Raw genomic sequence first — 18806 nt, 5'->3', positions numbered from 1 at the left:
AGGAAACAATCAGGGCCAGCTAACACCTCCCAACAAAAAAGTCACTCAGGGAGGAAACAGCCAGGCTTTAAAGCTGCATGGCCATTACATCCTAATCATTTTTCCTAATTGCAGCATTCATACTTGCCTCCAACAAACAAAAAAAACCATTCAGAAATACTGTATATTCACAACCTTTAGGAAATAATATCCCCTGATGGCGCAGCGTGTTAAAGCGCTGAGCTGCTGAACTTCTGGACTGAAAGGCCGCAGGTTTGAATTGGGGGAGCGGAGAGAGCCCCCACTGTTAGCTCCACCTTCTGCCAACCCAGAAGTTCAAAAACATGCAAATGTGAGTGCATCAATAGGTACCGCTCCGGCGGGAAGGTAACGCCGCTCCATGTAGTCATCCCACATGACCTTGGAGGAGTCTACGGACAACGGCGGCTCTTCGGCTTAGAAATGGAAATGAGCACCAACCCCCAGAGTCAGACACGACTGGACTTAATGTCAGGGGAAAAACTTTACCCTTTACCTTAACTACCACCAATTCCTCAATACTTTATTTCCCATACCACCATGTTTCGCCACAGCAACGCGTGGCCGGGCACAGCTAGTATATTATATATGGCTAGTGTTACACATGCAAATTCAACTTAAAAACAAACCTACAGAACCTATCTTGCTCATAACTTGGGGACTACCTGTATATAGCTAAATTCAAGAAAAGATACCATGCATATGCTGTTACTTTGCATGTGTATCTTTATTTTCAACAGTGGAATGAAAAACATGTTGTACATTATTCCTCCTATTTGCAAAGGCTGGATGACTATTGTAATAGCAGTCAGCAGGGGGAGCAGCTCACCCAAGCAATGTTATACCTAAATAAAGAAAACCTACCAATTAGAGAAAAGATAAAGGAAATAAAAGTAGATAAACAACCCATCCCCCAAGTCCCAAGTCCAGATTGCAAGGAAGATGTTTTCCCTCCCACTGCAAAAAATGAACATCTCATGGGAAGTCTAGTGTTCCCCCTTTTCCAGCAGATTTCTTTGGAACAATGGTAAGGCCATAATGTAATTACCATTGTAAAGTAAAAAAGGACAACTTAAGTCCTCTTGTGATTTAACTGCAACTGCTTTTGTTACTTATACAGAAGATACATCACCTCAATACTTAGGACATGGCTAGGCATGCACTGGAGGACACGGGATCATTTTTGGTAAACATTTTGATTGGAAGTGATGCTCTATCTAACTTTTAGGATCCCAGCATGTACACAGGGAGGAGTGGAAATGAAATACCAAGGGAAAGCATAAGAGGACAGGTTGCAAGCAATTACAATATGTGAAATGTGCTTAATCCTCATATGGCTCAGAAACCAACACAAAATACCCATCCCAAGATTCTATAGGATACAGTGATAGCAGTTAAGGTGCCCTATGACACTATACCTGTGTACTATAAATGGGTCTACAGTGGTAACAGAGACACCAAATTCTGTATTCCTTCCATTCTAAGACACATTTTTTTCCTATATCTTCTATATATATATAAATGTAATGTGATGTTTTACTATGGAGTAAACAACAAAACCACTGAACCAAAACACACCAAATTTGGCCACAAAAGACATAATCACCCAATCTGTGTCTTTCAATAAAAAACTTAGAAAAATAGTCCAAATTACAGAGGATGAGAAAGAGCCTTTCTCCCCCTGCCAGTCAGAAGGGTAGGCTCTGCTGCCTTTAGGCCCCGCCCCCTTTGTCTCCTAGCAGGTATTGAAGCGATACTACTCTGTACTATTGAAACTGATCAACCAAAGATTCCCCTAGGTAGCAAGCAGCCAGGCTATGAAGCAGTGAGGCTATTGTGTTCTGGGGGGAATGGTTTTTTGGGTTGCAATTCTAGCAGCCCAAAAAACCATTCCCCTAGAACACAAATTCCCAGGCTTCCTAGCAGCAACCCTATTCCATTGCATTCCAGCTCACCAAACAAGGATTCCCATAAGAAGAAAACAGCCAGGCTTCGAGGCTGCAAGGCCCAAAGCACTGCTATTTCACCTGGCCAACAAATGATTCCCATAAGCCACAGCAATGCGTGGCCAGGCAAAGCTAGTAAACATCTCTAAAAATGGAGTGCATCTTAGAATCACAGGTGTATCTTATATATTTTTGTTGGAGGTGGTGACACTGAAATTAGGATGCATCTTACAATTTATGTGTCTTACAAATGAATAAATACAGTAATAGAATATTTAAAAATAAAACGAATCATAGGGATGGGGGGGCTGCTACGGTATCATGTCTGACAGCCATGGCAATTGGGGGGGGGGGATGTTGGTTGCTCATGGAAGCCCTTCAAAGGCTAAGAGCAAGTGAGGAAGAGGACCCACACAATTATCACCCAATCAACTTTACATCAATACCAGAAAAGACTCTAGAGCAGATCATTAAACAGAAGATCCGTAAGCACTTAGAAATGCTTTGCTCATTAAACATCAACCTGAGTTTCTTAAAAACAAGTCATATCATACTAGTTTTTTTTACAGATTTACAAACTTGGTAAATGAAGGGAACGCTGTAGGTGTAGCATATATACATTTCAGCAAGGCATTTGACAAGGATCTCCATAATATTCTCACAAGAAAGTTAGTAAAGTGTTAGATAGATTGGGAATTGGTTAGCCAGCCAAACACAAAGGATGTAATAGCTCCTCTTATCTGGGAGTGGTCCTAGCACACGGTCTGAAGTCACACTTGACACACCATGTTAAAACAAAACAAATCTGGGTAGGAACCCAACCTATGCTGCCTTCAAAGACAACAAACAGTCTTCTAGTACCTTTAAAATTCACAAGTTTTGTTTAGGATCATTTTTTATGGATTCTAGCTGCATCATCAGGTGCATGACCTTGGATATCAATGCAAAAATATAATAAACTGTATGCATATGTTTCCTCCTGACAGTAATTAAAATGCAAAAATCCTACAAGTAAGATAATACATGCTCAATGCAATTATTTACCTTTAGCCCACCACAGATTGGGCAAGATGAAAAGACCGCTCGTGATGTCCCTGCAAGGGAGCACCATATTTCACTTATGCTGCTGGAGACCCCACCAACTGAAGTCCCCTCAGTGTTTCTAGAGTCTAACACCTGTCCTTGCTGTCTTAGGTGTGGCTGACGTAAAATGAAGTCCATGCTTTCATCAGAGAATGAGTCTTTTGTACTTTCTACGCGGAAGGTTGCCTGCATGCCCTTTTCTCTGCTGCATCCAGGAGCGGTTTGTGCTTCCAGATGTGGTACCAAAAGATTCAGGTCATCTATTTCTTGAGGTGTCTGGTCCTTTGATTGGGAGAAGTTGGGACCTGAACACTGTACATCTTTAGCAGGTATCTGCAACAAACTCCTGGGTGTGTCATAGGTGTGCCTGAGGGAGCTGGGAACCTGGTACTCCAACCCAGGGCTTTTCTGCTGGTCACTATGCAGACAAGTGCACACATTCTGCTCTGAAGAAAGGTTCAGTGGCAGGCTCAACAACGACCCAAATTCATCCCCATGGCAAATGTCCAAACTCTCAGCATAGGAGGAGAAACTTCCAGAGTAGGAAGAGTGACTCCCAGTAGCTATCCCACTGTCAGAAGAACTTTGGCGGCCTATTTCTTGTAGCTGTCTAGAGCGAAGAAGTTTAGAAGTTGGCTTGGTGATACTGCGGATAACTTCTGAGTGGGATTTTTCTTCCCCAAGGTGACTACATTTTACTGCAGCTATTCCATGACTCTCTTGAGAAGTACTGGCCGAAGACTGGTCAGGCCAAATAGTTAACCTGCTTCCAATGCTAGTATCAGAACGGCTTGTGTCTGAAGATGAACTTGATAAACTTCTATCTTCACCTAGAAAGAAAGGAAGACAAATGGTTGAAATAAAAGGGTCACATTGCATTGTTACACTATCCCTCATTAGATAATTCAAAGACTTGCCACACAGATATAGAATGATAGAATTGGAAGAGGCAGAAAGGTCATCTAGTCCAACCTTGTTGGACCCCAGCCAGAATTCACCTTGCCCTCAACACTAATAGTAAAACAGTTTATTGATAAAAACACATATAAAAAGGAAAAATCACCATAGGAAATAAGAAAGGCAAAATACAAGATGCAATGAGGAAAAATAGTCAAACAAGTAGTAAACCCAATCAAACCGGCAATAGGAAAACAATCCAAAGGTAATAATCCAAACGGTTCAAAGCTAGCTCATAAACAAGGTACAGAAATCTCAAAATCCAACCTGAGCGTAAATCCAAAGAAACAAGGACCAAAACATGAACATGAATCCAAAAGCCAGACTATAAAAACTTCTTATACTATGCATCCAAACTCCCAAGATTTTGGACAATGACATGAACTGGAAACAAGGTTTGAGATCTCTACTGTTATGCGACATTGCCAGACCTGAATTTCTAGAGACCCTTCTCTGATTTAAAGACCTCAAAACATGAAGTCACTTCTGTGACCTTGACTTCCTTGTCTGTGAGACTTTTTATGTTCTTCTTTCTCATAAAGCCTTTTCAATTTTCTCAGTTTGCTTGATTCTAGATATTTGATCATTTTGGCCACCCTTCTCTCGACACATACCTGAACTTACATTTCTCTCTGTTGAAATTCATTTTGTTAGTTTTGGCCCAGATTTCTAATTTTGAATCCTGTCCTCTGGAGTATTAGTTATTCCTCCCAATTTGGCATAATCTGCAAATTTGAGAAGCATGCCTTCTATTCCATCATCCAAGTCATTGATAAGGATGTTGACCAGCACTGGGTCCAGGACAGAACCCTGTGACACTCAGTTCTCTCCAGGATGAAGAGGAGCCATTGGTAAGCATTCTTTCTCCATTTCTTGTCCATGTCACTTATAAATCTGGACTCAGCTGAATGTTCTTTAGACATCCATTCTGGTTTCTTTAGACAACACCTATTTTGTCCCTTCACTGGAACTGATTGAAATTGTGCCTCTCAATTTTCAATCGTCCCATCCAATATTAATTCCTTTCTCTTTTAGTATTCCTGACCATAGGATCACACTCAGATTTTCCTTAGCTTTACTGGTCAGTTTTTTAAAATTCTAGAATGCATGTCTGACTGTGCTTGACTTCCTCTTTCCATTGTAAAACTCTAGAAGAACATGGTCACTTATACCTAAGAAATTCATAACTTCCACCCCATTTTCCAGGTCATCAACGTTGGTTAGGATCAACTCTAAAATTGCTGATCCCCTTTTTGCCTCTTCCTCCTTGTGGTTAATGAAATTGTCTGGAATACAAGCAAGGACTTTGTTGGACCTGATATTCTTGGCAGGGTTTGTCTTCCAAAAAATATCAAGATAGTTGAAATCTCCCATTATTACTACATCTCTCCTTTATGAATGTATGGCCATCAGTTCCTGTAAGGAAACATCCAAATCCTCAGTCTTTCTTGGAGGTCTGCAGTAGATCTCCTGTTCTTTCTCTATCCCTTAATTTTTACCCAGATACTCTCAACCTGACTTCCAGGGTTTATGTCATGAACCTCCTTATGAGTATTAAACATGCTTGATATACAATCCTTCTACTACTCTTTTCTGTTTTGGCCAGTTTCTCAGAAATAAATTGTACCCCTCTGTTACTACATTCCAATCATTAGACTCATCCCACCATATTTCAGTGACGCCGATTACATATTTGCTTTGATGTATTAAGACTCAAGTTCTTCATGTTTATTTTCCATGCCCTGTTAAGTTCCTGTAATTTTTTTGTCCAATTGTCTCTATAAAAAGTTGAGGTTAACTTTCCTGTTTAACTCCTGCCTTCAAGGATACTGTCTCCCTCTCCCAGATATGGTGTAGAAAGATTATTGAATTGAAAGAATACAAATTATGACAGAAGCCACATGAAAAAACAATTGATGTCCTTACATTGTATATGTTCTTACCTCCACTGCCATGGTAACTTGCATGGGACAGAAGACTGAGGCGCTTCTCTAACTGCAAAGCTTCATGGGCCACCCTCTCTTCCATGCACGCAGGGTTTGCACTGGGATCTTTAAAAAATGATATGAAATTATAATTGAGATTTGACTATAACTAATCTTTCCCTTTCATAATGAAACTAGGCCACTTGTACAAACTTTGTTTATGATCTGATTCTGTGATCTCAAACATGTCATGCAGAATGTCTGTTTTGCAATACTGAATTAAATGGCCAGAAAATTAAGAGAAAATGTTAACAGACCCTCCAAGAAAGAATTCCATGACAAGAGAATCAAGGTCTCTGTTCTTGAGAAGGAAAAAAAAGGTGATAATAATTAAAACTAAACACTGTAATATTTTACTCTCCTACTAATACAGCTGGGTTGGCTTTTTGTTATTATTTCCCATCAAGAAGACTCCTACTTATGCTGACCAAATCTATGTGTGACATGTCTGCATGTCAGACAGGTTTTTGCTGAGGAATCAAACTAAATGTGCGCAACAGCTAATGGGCAATAGAGGTGTGTGCATGTGACACGCTGGCAAAATGTCTCTGAGAGACAATGGCAGTAGCACCATAGCACCACATTCGTTAGAACTGCACCCAACAAAAGAATGGGTAATCTCTGCTTATTATATTTTACCATAAAAATGCTATGATGAGACAATCCAAAATGAAATGTGATAGTGTCAGAAGTTAACACACTCAGGTCAGAAGAAACTCTGTGAATTACTGGGAAAGAGTAGAGGCCAACTACAAATACCACTGCACTACTGATGCAACTGGACTTAAGCCGAATTCAGTTAGTTATTGATGTGCTCTGAGGTGAAGGAAAAGTCAGAAGCTGCACAATACACATTATAAAAACATGGAATGTGAAAAGGCATGAACTGGGAAAAGCTAGACACAGTGAAAGAAGAAATGGAATAAACGAATATTGCAAAAGTTGGGGTAAGCAAGTTAAAGTGGAGGTGAGATTAATCAAATAATTGAAGAAACAGTCTGGTTTAATAGAGAGATGAACCCTCTTTTCAAATGAAACAATGTAATTCTGAGGCCCTTTTGTAGGCAAAAATATCGGGGTGACATTTTGATAAATCTGGTAGAGTTCTTTTCCTTAACCAAAAAAGGAGGTAGGACAATACAAAAATAAATGTTCTTACAGCAGTAATGATTCAATTTTCCCTCCTCTGTCTAAGTTGAGGAAGGATGATGATTACCTTGTCCATTCTGAAGCATTTGGGAGGAATAAATGTGTCCACACTTCTTGGGTCAAAGACAAATGAAATGCTGTCATCCTGTTTGAAAGCAGTACAGTACTGTGAACAGAATCCAATTCCTCCTTGGGGGAAAAAAATCAAATGCTCCTTTGGAAAGCAATTTGTAATCTGTTGGATGAGCACAAAACACTGGTGGACTAAAACTGTCCTTCCTAGGCTAGGGTATTTAATTCTGTCTTGTAATCTGATTGAATTAAGATGAGAATCCATTGGTTCACTGTTATGGAATGGCCTTGATCTTATCCTGAAAAACATGGGAGTGCCCACGTCATTCATATCTCCCAGCATTTCATTAACTATGCATCTCATTGGAAGGCCTGTCTGCTATTTCTAGAAAAATCACTTTACCCATAGATAATCCTCCTATTTGTCCCATTTCTAATAAACAACTTCAGCTACAGAAAAAACTGGTAGCAATTCTTACCATACTTTCTGAAAGACATTTAAACAGCTACATTTGGATTCTGCTTTCTGCATTTGGCAGTAAGTGGGAGGTGAAATGGAAATTACCTTACTTTAAATCTTGTCCTTATTTGATTTCATAGGATATGTACCTTTTAATCTAGATTTTAATGAATATCTGGAGATTTCTTAAAATACTTCAAACTGTGGGTGTTCCAGTATTCTATGACTTTTTTCAAGTTTAAGAGATTAACTGTAGGTGGTTCCAGACAGAAAGACCTACTGTCCACATCAAAAGGCATCATACAGCTATTTTGTTTTCTTTAATGGACTATTTCTGTTAAAAAAAAAACAGATAGAAGAAACAATGGGGAAACCCAGGAAACTGAAAGATGAAGACAAGGATTCCAACTCTGGTCACCTAGTGCCTGAGACCAATATTCAAACCTCTACACCACATTGACTCTCTTCTATCATATTTACCAGATTTCTTATTAGAATTTGAATGGATTCCATATTTATATTCCATTCATTCCTGCGGATTAATTTTTTTACAAGTGATTTGAAAGCAGCTTCCACTTCAGTTCATATAAAATGACAGGTTCTTTTTCAAAAGATCCTACTTTGAAGGAATGTCATTCTTTCACATTTTTGTACAGTTCTTCAGTATTGTGCTTCCACTGTATTTTTTTTATTTTGTTTTGGTCATATAATGTGTTCCCTGATTATCCTTCAGCTAAGTTGCATCATTAGACACAGTACTTTTCCTACTTGCTTTTTGCTCTAATTGAGTGCCTTTCAACCCATGAGTCTCACATCCCAGCAAGATCTCTTGCTTCCATTTGGGTTTTTCAATGTAAAAGACAACTCAGATTGGTTTATTGTTACCTTCTTTGCAGAATAAGGGGCTGAGCTGTGGCGCAGGATGGTAAGCAGCTGCTGCAATAAATCACTCTGACCATGAGGTCATAAGTTCGAGGCCAGCCCTTGGCGGGGTGAGCACCCGTCAATTAAAAATAAAATATAGCCCCTGCTCGTTGCTGACCTAGCAACCCGAAAGATAGTTGCATCTATCAAGTAGGAAATAAGGTACCACTTATAAAAGTGGGGAGGCAAGTTTAACTAATTTACAACGTTGGAATGAGGAAGTGCCGTCAGAGTGGATGATGAAGCAGCTGCTCCCCCCTGTGGCCAGAATCGAACATCCCCTCAGGAGAAGGTTAACTTGCCTCTGCGTCTGTCTGTCTCGGTCTCTGTTTGATGTGTTTATGGGCATTGAATGTTTGCCCTATGTGTGTATAATGTGATTTGCCCTGAGTCGCCTTCGGGGTGAGAAGGGCAGAATATAAATACTGTAAATAAATAAATAAAGGTTTTCCCCTGACGTTAAGTCCAGTCATGTCTGACTCTGGGGGTTGGTGCTCATCTCCATTTCTAAGCTGAAGAGCCTGCGTTGTCTGTAGACACCTCCAAGGTCATGTGGCTGGCATGACTGCCTGGAGCGCCGTTACCAGGCCCGTAGCCAGGATTTTATTTCGGGTGGGGCTGGGATTTTGGTTGGGGGGGGGGGCTGAGTCTGAGCGGGAGAGAGTCTACCCTAGCAAACCTTTTGTATCATTATCCCAATACCCCCATGCATATGGGATATATTGAGCATGGTGATCAGATCATGATATGAATAAACATGACAGTTTAAATAATAAATCTAAGGCCTTTTCGCGGACTACCCTGAGAATTTGGGGGGGGGGGGGGCTGGAGCCCCTCAAGCCCCCCCCCCCAGCTACATGCCTGGCCGTTACCTTCCCACCGGAGCGGTACCTATTGATCTACTCACATTTGCATGTTTTCGAACTGCTAGGCTGCCAGAAGCTGGAGCTAACAGCGGACGCTCATTCTGCTCCCGGGATTTGAACCTGCAACCTTTCGGTCTGCAAGTTCAGCAGCTCAGTGCTTCAACACACTGCCACCCGGGCTCCATATGACAGTATAGATTCAAATAATTCAGTTAATTAATTCTGTCTCTGTCTCGGTTCGATGTGTTTATGGGCACTGAATATTTGCCCTATATGTATATAATGTGATCCGCCCTGAGTCCCCTTCGGGGTGAGAAGGGCGGAATATAAATACTGTAAATAAATAAATAAATAAATAAATTTAACTAAAGCACCACTGCTATGCCTCTAATAGATCCTTTGCCAATGTTGTCTCGTCCCTTCTAATTTCCCTTCTGGAGCTTTTCCACCAGCTTTACCATTGGAACTATGCATTCTTTTTCTGTTGTTGGGAGTTCCTGAAGACAATGAATTATGTTAGTATAGTTTAAATCGTCTGCTCTGGAAGTCCCTAATGGGAATATACACTCTTGATAAAATTCAGTCTTGACCGAATTGTCCCTGTCTTTATGAAACACTAAATTTCCCTCATCACGTGAAGATATGTATCCAAAAGACAGCTTCACAAGTTACCACCACTTTTCAGATTAGTTTGAAAATGGGTAAGGTACAGGTCCCCCAAATCTCTTTCTATTTAGCATTTTTCTATATCAGGGGTCCTCAAACTTTTAAAGCAGAGGGCCGGTTCACAATCCTTCAGACTGTGGAGGAGCCGAATTATCATTTGGAAGAAAAAAACGAACAAATTCCTATGCACACTGCACATGTCTTATTTGTAGTGCAAAACAACAACAGCAACCATGAAAATAATTGTAACCAACATAAACCTATCAGGATTTCAATGGGAAGTGTGGGCCTGCTTCTGGCCAATGAGATAGTCAAGTTAATTAGGATTGTTGTTGTTGTGTGCCTTCAAGTCATTTCAGACTTTGGGAGAGCCTAAGTCTATATTTATTTATTTATTTATTTATTCATTTACTACATTTATTTATTACATTTATATCCCGCCCTTCTCACCCCGAAAGGGAATCAGAGCAGCTGTATGTACATACAATATATTATATTATTAGCATAGCACAATATTAGCATTATATATTACTATATTGAACTATACCACTATACTGTAATATTATATGTAATATATATCGTATAATTAATATTATTATATGGTATTATTAGTATTATATTGTATAACATTATAATATTATCAATATTATATGTATATACAATATATTATATTATTTAAAATGATATAAAAATATTATATTATAAAACTGAGGGCGGGGGCCCCCGGGCCTTAGTTTGGGGACCCCTGTTCTATATAGCTAGATAATTCAAGGGAAAACAAAGTAGAAAAATATGATATTTAGAACAAAGGGAAAGGGGCATGGCAAAATGTACAACTCATTTTGTACTTTCAAGTCCTTGTACCTGGAACCTATCGTTCCAAGTACAGCAAAATGTATATTCCAGATGACCTCTCACTTCAAGTAGTTATTCTATGTTTCTTGTATTAACCTGGTAGAACAGGACGTAAGCCAAAAGAGCCTTTCATTGGAGAGATGCCATGAACAATGCAGTCAAAAAGAAAACTGATCTTCTCTCCTTCCGTGCAAGACAGGAAAAAAACACCAGCCCCTGCAAGAAATCAAAATATTTATGAGTTTTCTTGAAAAAAAAAGTACAGGATAACAAATTTATGCTCAGTGAAAAGCATTCACAAAGGTGTACAAGGAAATCAAAGGGCATACAACAGCAAATATACTAGTTCCTGGCAAATACAACATCAGGGAAAACATGTGGAGCAATTTAGATGCTATGCTGGTTTGAGTATTGCTTCACAAATATCTTAATTATATACAACTGCATGCATCTTGTGATACCTTGAAGAGGTTCTTAGACTGTGTATTATTTTCTGATCCTAGAAATATCATAACAGTATTGATATTTAAAACTACTGCTTTGATGCTGAGGCTAAATCTTACAATGGGGCAGGGAGGTGTTAGGGAAGCACTTTCTTATGTGTACTAGCATAATATTTTCATGGATTGCTCCTTTGGTAAAGCATAACAGATTATAGGACTTTGTCCTGGTAAATAGTTAAACATATAAAAAATCAAATATTTAAAGCACTGTTTCAGACATTTACCAAGGCTTGGAAGCCAAAAGGGAAAGGCCTGGTCTTCAATGAAACATCTTTGAATTATTATTTTTTGTGTGTGTGTCAGGAGCAACCGGAGTTGCTTTTGGAGTGAGAGAATTGGCCATCTGCAAGGACATTGCCCAAGGGATGCCTGGATGTTTTTGATGTTTTTACCATCCTTGTGGGAGGCTTCTCTAATGTCCCCGCATGGAGCTGGAGCTGATAGAGGAAGCTCATCCATGCTCTCCCTGGGTGGGATTCGAACCTGGCAGCTTTCAGGTCAGCAACCCAACCTTCAAGTCACGAGGCTTTTATCCTCTTGGCCACCGGAGGCTCCTATCTTTGAATTAATTGCTTTGTATAAAAAAATGCCAGCATTCCATCAATATGCATACTTCTATATTTCTTTTTTTATATGTATATTCAAGAAATGAGGCCAAAGTCAATTTTAAGAAAGCTTTCATTCTCAAAAATCATCTAAAATTGTATGTACTATGACTTCCGGTGAGCGCTGAATGGCGACAGACGTGCACCATCGGGGCTCCTGATGGTACACACGAGATCGCGTCCAATCTGAGCCCTTGGCTCAACCCTCCCCGCGGATCGATACGGTGAGGGATAGCAAAGTCCGCTTTGTCCACCGATGGCCCCAAAAATCAGCCACCCCTCAAGGGTGGTGGATTGAGTGGGTCCGGAGGACTTGGACAAGCATGGAGCGGCTCGTGCGCTAGAGAGGATCACCTCTCTACAAGCTGTATGCCGCGCTCGCATCAAGAAGGAATAAATTGTTTCAGTGCAACGAGACTCCTGGCATGGGGAAGCCGGAGATAGAAATGTAAGTTCAAACATTGATTGGGCTCACTATCGGCTGTGGAGGAATTTGGCTGTAACGAGTAGGCTATAAGAGTATTGTGTCCAGAGTTTATGAGATTATGAGATTATGAGATTATGAGGAAGACGTACCCTGCATCCACCGTATAGTCCTCTTGTAATATAGCATATATCCAGTTGGGATTTAAGCGTTAGGATGGGGTCCGGGAAGTGTTAGAACTGGGAAGAGACGGACCGGGACACGAAAAAAAGAGACTGTGTAAGCGTGCTTGGAGGTGGCTTATGGACGGCAGATTCTAAAGAGAAAGGCAGCGTTATAATATAATCTCCTTTTTTCGAACGGGCCCGAGGAAGAGGGTGAGATTGGAAATCCACTGACCTTGGAGCAAGTTGTTGTGTCTGCGGCAGCCCTCAGGAGATAAGCGGAGGCTCGCGAGAGCTGCGGGGGAGCCTACAGCCCTGGCGAGAAACTGCTGAAGAGAACGGAAGGAACACGGAGGGAAAGCCTTAAGCGACACACACTACGAGGAGGAACTACGCAGAGGGACGCTGTCGATCTTCCGGTGGGAAACAAACACGTTCAAAGCTGTTCATGACCAGTAAAGACTAGTAAAGACTCCAGCAGACCATCGCAGGAACTTTAATTCGTAGAGAAGAGGGGCTGTGTAAGTAAAATAAGGGTACCCCGGATAACAGGCCCCTGGTGGAGTCAGGTTGGAGTTACGGAGTATATTGACATATTGACAACAGAGGCGGGGAGCGACCCAATAATAAGGGGAAGCTTGGTTCCGGGAGGAGCAGTACCTGAAGAAAGGGTGTATGGTCTCTACGGTGTTTTCTTTTTTTAGTACTGTATTATTATATTATTGAGTATACCCCAGGCCGTGTCTTCATTGCAGGGAAGTGAGTAAAACAGGCATTTAAGCAAGAGAAGAGGAGCTTCTTGGTATTGAAACCTGAGCCTGAGGAAGCAACCAATATATATAGTGTGGTACCAAGGATATAGTCTGAGACAGTCGGAGGTCGTGGAGACCTGGAAACTGTATGAGTGAAAGTGAGACGGATTGGACCCAGAGCACCTGAGCCATATACTGGCGGAGAGTTTGATTCATAATTATAATATAACAACATAACAACATAGTAAGGAACAAATAATAGTACGTAAGAGAGGAGTATGGCAACCTTTAAGGGAAAGCTGGATAAAGACTGGAAAGAGCTGAAAACAGGTCAAAGAAGGAACTCGATCTCGGCCCCGGATGAAGTAAACTTGAAAGATCTTTTGAGAGAGATCCAACGGGTCTCGAAGAAACAAGACCTGCTACAAAAGGATATTCAAGTCATTGCCAGTAAACAAGACTTGCAACAAAAATTATTTCAAGAAGAACTGACTGAGTTAAAAAAAGAGTTGAGAGAGGAGATGTGCACAATCAAAAGTGAGGTGCAAAAAAACTCAAAGGACATTCTTGAACTGAGAGATGAGAAAGTAAAAGAGGAAAGAACACGAAGTAAACTACAAAGGAGAGTAGAAGGGATTGAAGCTAAGAATAGTAAATTAGAAAAACTACAGGAAAAAATGGAATTAAACGAAACGGAATTCCAACTGAGATTTAGGAATGTCCAGGAAGAGGCTAAGGAGAATATTAGAAGCACCATAATTAGACTAGTAGCAAAAACTATGAACAGCAGCGAACAGGAAACTAGTGCTCAGATAGATAGAGCATATAGAATAAACACGAATTATGCAAAAAAAAATAAAGTGGCTAGGGATGTAATCGTTCATTTCGCAAGAAAAAACTATAGAGACGAATTACTGAGAAACAATAAAAGCAATCCAATTTTCCACAAAGACAGAAGAGTTGCAGTATTAAAAGAGTTTCCACTATCTATATTAAACAGACGCAGGAACTACTTCTTTCTTACGGACGAACTAAAGAGACTGCAAATAAAATTTCGGTGGGAGAAATACGAGGGGATTATGGTGACCTACAATGGTGAAAAAAATTGGATTACTTCTGAAGAGAAAGCAGACGAGTTTTACCGAAAATTGAAGAAAGATCTATCCCAAAAGAAACAACTGGAATCTGCAGAAAAGGAAAAAAACCCCAAGGACACAAAAAAAAGAAGATTCGACTCTCCTAAAGAAGCTGAGGAGCTACTGATCCAGTTTTCAAAGGACAAAGAGACTGGGGACTTATCGGACAGCGCGGAGGAAGTAGAAGAGGAGACAGCGACAAATGAATGATTTTAACCAATCAATAAAGGTTTTCTCAAACAATATCAACGGTCTGAACGCGCCCACAAAGAGAAAAAGGGTATATAATTATCTAAAAAAGAATAACTTTGATGTAATTGCTTTACAAGAAGTGCACATCAAACAAAGTCATGCCAAATATTTGATTAACGACAACCTGGGAAAGTTATACCATTCTTTAGATCGGGAGAAGAAGAAAAAGGGAGTGGCCCTGTATATCAACAATAAATTAAATCCATCTTTAGAATTTAAAGATAATGAGGGTAGAATAGTAGCAGCGAAAATTGAATCAAACTCAGAAACAATTTTAATTTGTAATATTTATGCACCTAACGGGCCAAAAAGGAAGTTTGTCAAAAATTTAAGAAACCATATTAGGGACAGTGATTTTAATCACATTATTATAATGGGGGACTTCAATGGTATATTGGAAAAAAATAGAGATAAAAAAGCATATAAAAAGACCATAACAAATAACATGTTACCACAGAACTTTATAGATCTAAAGAATGAATATGATCTCCACGATTCGTGGAGATTGAGAAACCCCACCCAATTAGATTATACATTCTATTCAAGCCGTCACAATTCGTGGTCAAGAATCGACATGATTTGGGTGTCTAAATTATTAACCACTAAAATAAATAAGGTAGAAATTCTGGCCAGAGATTTATCTGATCACGGTGCTATGTTAATGGAAGTCAATAAGAAGAAAATAAATTTGAAATGGAGATTAAATGATAATTTAATTAAAAGAGAAGAGGACATTGTTAAAATTAGGCAAATGACGAAAGAATATTTTAAATTTAATAATATTCAAGAGTCTGACCCACTAATTATATGGGATGCCTATAAGGCAGTGGCCAGAGGGTTCTTTATTCAGCAAAGGAAGTTAAAAACGAGAATGAGAAAGGAGAATTTAAAAAGATTACAAATTCAAATAGAGCAAAAGGAAAAAGCACTTAAAGCGAATCCGGGTAACAATAAAATAAACCAGCAGTTGACCATTCTAAGGAACCAGAAAAAAAACCTCGAATTAGATAACTTAGCAAACCAGATAAAGTGGGCAAAGCAATATTCATTTGAAAACGCTAACAAGCCTGGAAAGTGGCTTGCTAGAATATTAAGGAAGAAAAGATATAGTCAACAAGTATTAAAAATAAATTCGCAAGGGAGAACAGTGTATACCGATGAGGAAATAAAGGAAGAATTCAAAAAGTATTATGAGCAACTGTACGAAAAGGAAGGGATCAGCCAGGAGGAAATAGTAAAATATTTATGTAAGCAAAAATTGCAAAAGATAACAGATGAGCAACGATTAGACTTAAATAAAGCAATAACACCCGAAGAAGTGAAAGAAGCGATAAAAGAAACAGAAGCAAATAAAGCGCCTGGATTAGACGGGTTTATAGCTGGGTTTTACAAAATTGAGCAGGAGGAGGTTATTGCACATTTGGTGCAAATAATGAATTTGGTCTTAACAGAAAGTACTATCCCAAAAACGTGGAGTGAAGCGGAGATAATAATGATTCATAAGGAAGGGAAAGACCAAAGTGATGTTAAAAATGATCGACCAATAGCGTTGCTAAACACGGATTACAAACTTTTCACAAAAATTATGGCAAAAAGATTATCAAAATTTTTAAATAATTGGATCGCAGACGACCAATCAGGCTTTTTACCAAACCGTAGCACAAAAGATAACATCAGGATAATAATTGACGCAATCGAATATTATGAGTATAATCACCAAAAGACAGTAGGCTTTCTCGCACTTGATGCCGAGAAAGCTTTTGACCAGTTGAATTGGGATTTTATAAAATTGCTATTACGAGAATTAGATATGGGGGCACAGTTTCAAAATACTATAAATGCCATATATACTCAGCAAGAAGCTACCATCAGAGTAAATGGTCAAACGTCGGGAAAGTTCAATATCAATAGAGGAGCCAGACAGGGATGTCCACTCTCGCCGTTGATTTTTATATTGACCCTAGAAATCTTATTGCGTTCCATAAGGGAAGATAGCAAGCTAGTAGGAATTAAAGTAGATAGTCAGGAAATAAAAGCCAGAGCATTCGCGGATGATGTAATCTGCATAATAGAAAACCCTAGGGATAATATAAGAATTTGGCTAAATAAAATCGAAGAATTTGGAAAATTGGCAGGGTTCAAAATTAATAAAGACAAATCAGTAATGTTGACAAAGAATCTGACACCACTGGATTTGGAAACAATAAAGAAAGAAACGGGACTCCAATTTGCAAACAAAATTAAATATTTAGGTATCTGGATTGCGACAAAAAATAATCGTTTGCTGGAACTTAATTACGTGAGGAAATGGAAAGAAATAAAAAAAGATCTGGAGGAATGGAAAAATTTAAAAATATCTCTGTTAGGCAGAATAGCGACAGTAAAAATGTCAGTCCTTCCAAAGATGTTGTACTTATTCAGGAATATCCCCATAATAAGGAACAATCAAATATTTAACAATTGGAATAAAGACATAAGAAAATTTGTGTGGAACAACAAAAGACCTAGGATTAAGTTCTCGACGATGCTAACCCCCAAAGAAAGAGGGGGACTTGATTTGCCAGACCTCAAATTATACCACGAGGCCTGTGCTTTAGATTGGATTAGGGATTGGGCGAACTTAAAAAAAGCGAAAATTTTATCATTAGAAGGCTACAATTTAAGAAGGGGCTGGCATGGGTATTTATGGTATGGTAAACATAAAATTGAAAGGAATTTTGGTAATCATTTTGTGAGATCGGCGCTACTAAAAACTTGGATTAAGTATAAAAGATTTTTCTATGAAAAGACTCCGCTGTGGCTCTCGCCGCTAGAAGCATATCAGAGACGAGAATTAGGGTGGATATCCTGGCCAACGTATAAGGAGGTGTTAAACTGGTCAAATAGGAATGGATTACCAGAGATAAAGAAGTTAGAAGAAATTCAAATCAAATATAAGAATATATCATGGCTACATTATTATCAATTAAGAGATTGTTTTAGGGCTGATAAAAAACAAGGTTTTAGTCCATCAGATGAGTTTTGGGATATTATTTTACATAGAGAGAAAAAGGTATTAACTATTTTATACAATAAATTAGTGGAGTGGTCTACGGAAAAGGAAGTAACAAAGGAATCAATGCTAAAATGGTCAAGAGATATAAACAGGCCAATTCTAATAAACGAATGGGAGGCGATTTGGAATAAGAAAATTAAATATTGCCGGGCCACTGACCTCAAGGAAAACTGGATTAAAATTATTCATAGGTGGTACCTGACACCTAAAAAAATTGCCTTAATGTATAACAATATAGATAACAAATGTTGGAGGTGTAAAGAGCAGGTGGGGTCTTACTTCCACATGTGGTGGAGTTGTAAAAAAGTTAAAAAGTTCTGGTCTATAATTAATGTGGAAAGTAGGAAAATTTTGAAAATAAATTTGGAATACAAACCTGAATACTACTTATTAGGGCTATACAATATCTTCGAAAACGAGAATAAAGTTGAAGCGAAAAACAAGGAGAATTTAGATAAAATTTATACTTATTTAATAACGGCTGCGAGACTGGTAATTGCCAAATATTGGAAGAATGCAGAAACCCCTACGAGAGAGATGTGGCTAAACAAAGTCATGGATATTAAGAACATGGATAAGTTAACCTTTTTGATTAAAAAAAATACAGGAGGAAGAATGAAAGAAACGGACTGGACACTCTTTGAAGATTATGTAGAAGAAGAGCTAAGAAGATGAATTAATCAGGATGACTAACAGAAGATAGTAGAGCGGAGGTCTACCCCCCTTCCCTTCCCCACCCCATTCTAGGGCCCTTTACCTATTACTTTCCCTTTCCCTCCCCATAGGTCTGGTCTCCCCACGCACTACCCACCCCTTCCCCCCCCCTCCCTTAATTCCCTGCCCCATAACCTACCTCTCCTCCCACCTTTCCCCTTAGATGACATGTGTTATTTGGAAATTCTATAATAAAGATTATTTCAAAAAAAAATTGTAT

The 18806-nt window shown here is 39.1% G+C and overlaps 1 protein-coding gene across 2 annotated transcripts in view; it reads right to left on the bottom strand.

Annotated features, from left to right (window-relative positions):
* dok7 (docking protein 7) overlaps positions 1-18806 on the bottom strand; it is a 58366-nt gene that overhangs the window by 21182 nt on the left and 18378 nt on the right. For both annotated transcript variants that reach the window (XM_008115922.3, XM_008115923.3), the window contains 3 exons: positions 11078-11197; positions 5948-6055; positions 3009-3877 (listed from right to left, as the gene is read on the bottom strand). In XM_008115922.3, coding sequence (XP_008114129.2) covers positions 3009-3877; positions 5948-6055; positions 11078-11197 — 1097 coding nt within the window. The remainder of the gene's footprint in view (positions 1-3008; positions 3878-5947; positions 6056-11077; positions 11198-18806) is intronic.

Source organism: Anolis carolinensis, chromosome 5, assembly GCF_035594765.1.
Source record: "Anolis carolinensis isolate JA03-04 chromosome 5, rAnoCar3.1.pri, whole genome shotgun sequence".
Taxonomy (NCBI): Eukaryota; Metazoa; Chordata; class Lepidosauria; order Squamata; family Dactyloidae; genus Anolis; species Anolis carolinensis.
Note: the sequence above shows the minus strand (reverse complement) of the source record. Positions and strands in the feature narration are given on the sequence as shown.